The 6,841-nt window shown below is 44.6% G+C and overlaps 1 protein-coding gene across 1 annotated transcript; it reads left to right on the top strand.

Moving 5' to 3' along the window:
* Positions 1-2,871: 2,871 nt before the first annotated feature.
* Positions 2,872-6,459, top strand: LOC115117168 (epigen-like). Its single transcript, XM_029645632.2, has 5 exons — positions 2,872-3,219; positions 4,104-4,247; positions 4,733-4,853; positions 5,240-5,398; positions 6,232-6,459. Exons 1-5 carry the CDS (start codon positions 3,192-3,194, stop codon positions 6,287-6,289), a joined length of 510 nt encoding a protein of 169 aa, XP_029501492.1. The 5' UTR covers positions 2,872-3,191; the 3' UTR covers positions 6,290-6,459.
* The last annotated feature ends 382 nt before the right edge of the window (positions 6,460-6,841 follow it).

The raw sequence follows: 6,841 nt of genomic DNA, 5'->3' as shown, positions 1-6,841 counted from the left end.
CAATGGGGCTTCAATAGGTCTAGGGCTTCAATGGGGCTTCAATGGGTCTAGGGCTTCAATAGGGCTTCAATAGGTCTAGGGATTCAATGGGGCTTCAATAGGTCTAGGGCTTCAATAGGTCTATGGCTTCAATGGGGCTTCAATGGGTCTAGGGCTTCAATAGGGCTTCAATAGGTCTAGGGATTCAATAGGGCTTCAATAGGTCTAGGGATTCAATAGGGCTTCAATAGGGCTTCAATGGGTCTAGGGCTTCAATGGGGCTTCAATAGGTCTGGGGCTTCAATGGGTCTAGGGCTTCAATAGGGCTTCAATAGGGCTTCAATAGGTCTAGGGCTTCAATAGGGCTTCAATGGGTCTAGGGCTTCAATAGGGCTTCAATAGGTCTAGGGCTTCAATAGGGCTTCAATGGGTCTAGGGCTTCAATGGGTCTAGGGCTTCAATGGGTCTAGGGCTTCAATAGGGCTTCAATAGGGCTTCAATAGGTCTAGGGCTTCAATAGGGCTTCAATGGGTCTAGGGCTTCAATAGGGCTTCAATAGGTCTAGGGCTTCAATAGGGCTTCAATGGGTCTAGGGCTTCAATGGGTCTAGGGCTTCAATGGGTCTAGGGCTTCAATGGGTCTAGGGCTTCAATAGGGCTTCAATAGGTCTAGGGCTTCAATAGGGCTTCAATAGGTCTAGGGCTTCAATAGGGCTTCAATGGGTCTAGGGCTTCAATAGGGCTTCAATAGGTCTAGGGCTTCAATAGGGCTTCAATGGGTCTAGGGCTTCAAGCTCTGGTTGATTTAAAATGGAATGATATTTAGTAATATTGTGTTTGGTTGTCAACACAACCAAATATCAACATTTGAAGGAAATGGTTAAATAGTTCGTTTGTCTTTAACAAAAATATATCTATGTTAAAGAATAGGAATAAATAAAACTGTATTTGAAGTGCATTTAAAGTTCGATTTGATTTAGTCCTATCCTTTAACTTAAATTGTTGGTTGAAATGAAGACAACAGAGTCAGTGGTACGGATGGAACTATCCAAGCACTCCTTCAAATGTTGATATTTGGTTACCGTTGACAACCAAACACAATTCAACATCCCTTTTCAAAACACAAGAAATAGCCTGTTAACTTGTCGACATTATATGCTCGGATTCACCGTCTCCATCTCAACCAAAAATATAAAAGTTAAAGAATGGGATTGAGCCAGTGACTCAGATGAAATTGTCCAAGCAGTACATACTTTAAATGTTGATGTTTTGGATGCGTTCTAATCCACAAACACAATTCAATATTACTGTTGTAATCCCGTATATAGACTAAAGTTAAGTCTATCTGACAAACTAATGTGACATTTACACTTAAAATGAGTAACATGGTCACATTAAGGCACGCTTTATACGAAATGCATAGTTACAGTAACTATGCATAGTAACTATGCATAGTAACTATGCATTTCTTCTTCTGCGGTCGTATATAAGGCGTGTGTGTCTCAGGTCGTCGCAAGCCGATGACAATCTTCTCAATAGCTGTAATGATCTGTCAGAATCTCAGACAGCATCGATCACTTACTTCCACCAGGTACTTTCATGTCCTCTCAACTGTAATCCAGATGATTTGGTTTCTGCTATTAGATGAAGACCGGCGATATCACATTAATCTGTTGTATAAATAAACAAAATACATGACATTGTATTCCCATTGCTGTACTTTTAAATGGTAGAAAACGCAGTGGTGACGACTAAGTCTAAAATAAATCTGACGTTGTCTTTTTCATTGGAATTTGGTTGCGCTGGTAGATGGCTAAACACATAGCGATGACACGTTAGAAATACAACCAACTTTTGGCCGTCTTTTTGAGTGAGTGAATATAAATTGTAATCTCATTGATCTACGTCAACCAAATATTACCCAATTGTCCACTTTAAAATGACTTGGTGTGCTCAGTGGGGTGCCTCTAAAGCCAACACTTAGAGGCAGGGGTCAGGAATTAGGGAGAGAACATGAGGAGAGAGGGAGGGGGAGAGAGAATAGGGTTAGGGAGAGAGGGGGAGAGGGGGAGAGAGAGGGGGAGAGGGAATAGGGTTAGAGAGATAGGGGGAGAGAGAGGGGGAGAGAGAGAAGTGGGAGGGAGAAAGAAGGGAGAGAGAGAGAAAGAGAGAGAGAAGTGGGAGGGAGAGAGAGAGGGAGAAAGAGAGAGTGGAAGGGAGAAAGAGGGGAGAGAGGGAGAAAGAGAGAGTGGAAGGAAGAAAGAGGGAGAGAGGGAGAAATAAGGAGAGAGGGAGAAAGAGAGTGGAAGGGAGAAAAAGGGAGAGAGGGAGAAAGAGAGAGTGGAAGGGAGAAAGAGGGGAGAGAGGGAGAAAGAGAGAGTGGAAGGGAGAAAGAGGGAGAGAGGGAGAAAGAGAGAGTGGAAGGGAGAAAGAGGGAGAAAGAGAGAGTGGAAGGGAGAGAGAAAGAGAGAGTGGAAGGGAGAAAGAGGGAGAGAGGGAGAAAGAGAGAGTGGAAGGGAGAGAGAAAGAGAGAGTGGAAGGGAGAAAGAGGGAGAGAGGGAGAAAGAGAGAGTGGAAGGGAGAAAGAGAGAGTGGAAGGGAGAAAGAGGGGAGAGAGGGAGAGAGAGAGTGGAAGGGAGAAAGAGGGAGAGGGGGAGAAAGAGAGAGTGGAAGGGAGAAAGAGGGAGACCAAGAAGGAGAGGGCATGGACACACTTCATTAAGTGCTGTAAACTCCTCCAGATGCTGTGTGGGCTGACAACACGTGTGTGTGTGTGTGTGTGTGTGTGTGTGTGTGTGTGTGTGTGTGTGTGTGTGTGTGTGAGAGTGAGAGTGTGTGAGTGGGTGAGAGTGTGTGTTTGTGTGTGAGTGAGTGTCTGTGTGAGAGTGAGTGAGTGAAAGTGTGTGTGTGAGAGTGAGTGAATCCTCTCCTGCCCCCTGGGACTGCAAACCTGTTTAACACCTGGCCAAGAGGCTTCTGCCTCTGCATGCAGGTAACCGGGGGCAATGGGACAGGAAGTGATGCGGGGGAAGCAGCCGAGCGTGCCATTTGTGGAAAGGGAATATTCTTTACCCCATAATTCTGGTTCTCCCATTGGTTGTGCAAGTCGTGACAGGGATTAAAGGAGTATAAAGCACACCAGACTTTCACTGTAATCCACACACCTGAGGAAGAGACAGTCTGAGGACGGCCACACTCGTAGAAAACCACAAGATGTCAGGACCGAAACAGACAGTAACCGGTGAGTGCCCTGCAACCTCTGTCTGTGTCTGTCTGTCTGTCTGTCTGTCTGTCTGTCTGTCTGTCTGTCTGTCTGTCTGTCTGTCTGTCTGTCTGTCTGTCTGTGTCTGTCTGTGTCTGTCTGTGTCTGTCTGTGTCTGTCTGTCTGTCTGTCTGTTCTTTAGCACAGCACTAACACACCTGACGAAACTACAGAACTTACCAACAAGCCCTTCATCAGGTCACCCAGGTACGTTAGTCCTGGGATAGAGCAGAAATTAGTGCCCCTTTGGGGATCCCTCAGAGAACTGAGACAACCCAGACAGATCTGTATATAGTATGTGATGGATTTATCTATAGAGATATACTGTAGTAGGCTATACATCATTGACCTGTATGGCTTTGAATCTACACCACGTAGTATGGTCACTCCCACAGGAGGCTGTTGAGGGGAGGACGGGCTCATTGTAATGGGCCGGAATGGAGAGAAAATGGAATGGCAACAAACACCTGGAAACCATGGAAACCATGGAATCCATGGAATCCATGTCTTTGGAATGGTATCAAAATACATCACAGATTCCACTCCAGCCATTACCACAATCCCGTTCTCCCCAATTAAGGTGCCTTGACTATCTGACAACACTTTACAAAAGCAACCTTCAGTCTAGTCTAGTCACTATCTGACAAGTGGTCTGGACCAGGCGCTGGCTTTCACCTGTCCAATCACGTTAGATCAGGAAGTATTGAGGTTCTTTGAGAATTTGATTTTTGAGTATGTCTGTCTGTAAGAAGAATTCCAGAACAACGTTCTAGAAGAGATAATATGTAACGAGAGCAGTTCTAAAGGTGTGTGGACAAGCAGTCATCATTATTCTCCTCCCCCCCCATCTCTCCGTTCCACAGCCTTCTCCACCACTCTGGTTGCAATGTTGCTCATCCTCTCCACCGTGACTCAGTCAGCAGAACCTTCAGACAACCTTCAACCAACACAACGGACACTCAGTCTGGACCTTGCAGAGCCCATGAACACTGCACTACCTGTAAATGGTGAGTTTCAACGGCTACTTTTAAGAGGCTGCGTTTACACAGGCATCCCAATTCTGATCTGTTTGCCCAAATATGGGCAAACAGATCAGATCTGAATGGTCAAAAGACTGCCTGTAAAAACAGGCATCCTGAATAAACTGGAAGGCCCTCCTTTCGTCGATGGTTTGGAAAATGGTTGCTACAGGCTTCCAACAAAACAGAGCCTTCCAGTTGGTTCAGGATTCAGATACCTGTTTCCAAAGATCACCCATCTTGCCTCGGCTGAATGTAAAGGGCTTTTAGGTTAAAGCATCAAATCAAATGTTATTGGTCACATACATGTGTTTTTCAGATGTTATTGTGCGTGTAGCGAAATGCTTCTGTTACAAGAACCGTGTGTGTGTGTGTGTGTGTGTGTGTGTGTGTGTGTTTTACCCTGAATGCACTATGCTTTTTTTTGTTTGTAGTAGAGACAATGAAGCTATTTTCTGATTGACTGATTGCAGGTAGTGATGTGGAGGAGCCTCGTGTTCTGAGGATGTCAAAACCCTGTAAAGACGAAGATGCTGACTACTGCTTGAACGGACAGTGCATGTACCCCCCTGACAGCGATACCCCTGCCTGCACGTAAGGACAGACAGACAGACAGACAGACAGGGAGAGAGACAGACAGACAGACAGACGGGACACACAGACAGGACACACAGACAGGACACACAGACAGACAGACAGACAGGACACACAGACAGACAGACACACAGACAGGACACACAGACAGGACACACAGACAGGACACACAGACAGGACACACAGGACACACAGACAGACAGACACACAGACAGGACACACAGACAGGACACACAGACAGACAGACAGACAGACAGACAGACAGACACACAGACACACAGGACAGACACACAGGACAGACACACAGGAAGACAGACACAGGCAGACAAGACAGGACAGGACAGACAGACAGACACAATGAACTAAAAATGTTTCTCTGTGTGTAGGTGTGACGTGTCTTATAGCGGCCCTCGCTGTGGTCTGTTGACCCACCAGGCGACGCAGTGCAACTTTGCCGTAGCAGAGGAGGTGATTGGCATCTGTGTGGGCGTGGCCTTGCTCGTCTGCTGCCTCGCTGTCGTTCTCTACTGCTGCATCAAGAGAAGGTACACACACACACACACACACACAAACACACACACACACACACACACACACTGCCTGTCAGGGGCTAGAGAAGCATGGGCAGAGAGAAGGAGGAAACGAAAGAAAAGGAGAAAGAGAAAGAGAAAGAAAGAGGAACACCTTGTGACAGTTTCAACAGGGTCGTGTTGAATTCCTTACTCTATCAGATAGAAATGTAATGAGTAGAGCTGACATAATTCCTTACTCTATCAGATAGAAATGTAATGAGTAGAGCTGACATAATTCCTTACTCTATCAGATAGAAATGTAATGAGTAGAGCTGACATAATTCCTTACTCTATCAGATAGAAATGTAATGAGTAGAGCTGACATAATTCCTTACTCTATCAGATAGAAATGTAATGAGTAGAGCTGACATAATTCCTTACTCTATCAGATAGAAATGTAATGAGTAGAGCTGACATAATTCCTTACTCTATCAGATAGAAATGTAATGAGTAGAGCTGACATAATCCCTTAATCTATCAGAGGAGATAGAAGCAGAGCAAGTTGGCCAGCAGATAGCCTAGTGGTTAGACGAGTAACTGAAAGGTTGCGGGTTTGAATCCCTGAGCTGATAAGGTGAACATTCTGTCGATGTGCCCTTGAACAAGGCATCCTAACAGCTTCTGTACGTCGTTCTTCGAGACATTCGAGACAGAACTGTAATTTGGAAACAAACCCCATTCTGTGGGCTGATTTCAGTCTCTTACATAAATGATGTGCCACGAGGGGGAATAGAGTGATTTAACATTTTATAATTTTCTGTCTCTTTTGTGTCTCTTCCTCCACTTTTGTCCCTCTCTTATTCTAGGTGTGGGAAAAAAAATCTCCCCTATAAGACCTACGGTGGCTCGGAGAACTCAGTTTAGTTTGATCCCTCTGTTTCTTATTCATCACCATCATCATCATCACCATCATCATCATCATCACCATCTTCCCTTAACAAATTAAGGCTATTTATTGAAATATCTAAAATAAGTTATTATTTTTTTTAAATGTTAACATGTATTTAATATTTTTTTGTAATAAATGTTTTTAAATCGAATGACTATTGTTTGAAGATTTTGTTGAATGTTCTATAAAGAAGTCAACGTCCTTATGGTCCTTAACACCATGGTTAGCGCTACACGCCATGTGATAACGTGTTACCTCATTTCACCACTAGAGGTCAGAGTTTTCTTGTTTTGATATTCCATCCTATTGAATAGTTTCCTAAAACAGCCGGGACACGATCAGGTCACAATGAAAGGAAATCAAGTCTATGTCACAGATGGCAACTTATTCCCTATAGAAGATCTGTTGCTAACAAGCTCCCTTTGTCCACATCCTGATTGTGTCCACATCCTGATTGTGTCCACATCCTGATTGTGTCCAGATCGTCCTGACCATCACTGCATTGTGTCCACATCCTGATTGTGTCC

This window comes from Oncorhynchus nerka, linkage group LG13, assembly GCF_034236695.1.
Source record: "Oncorhynchus nerka isolate Pitt River linkage group LG13, Oner_Uvic_2.0, whole genome shotgun sequence".
NCBI classification, from domain to species: Eukaryota; Metazoa; Chordata; class Actinopteri; order Salmoniformes; family Salmonidae; genus Oncorhynchus; species Oncorhynchus nerka.
The sequence above is the reverse complement of the archived record's forward strand: the minus strand, read 5'-3'. Positions and strand labels throughout refer to the sequence as shown.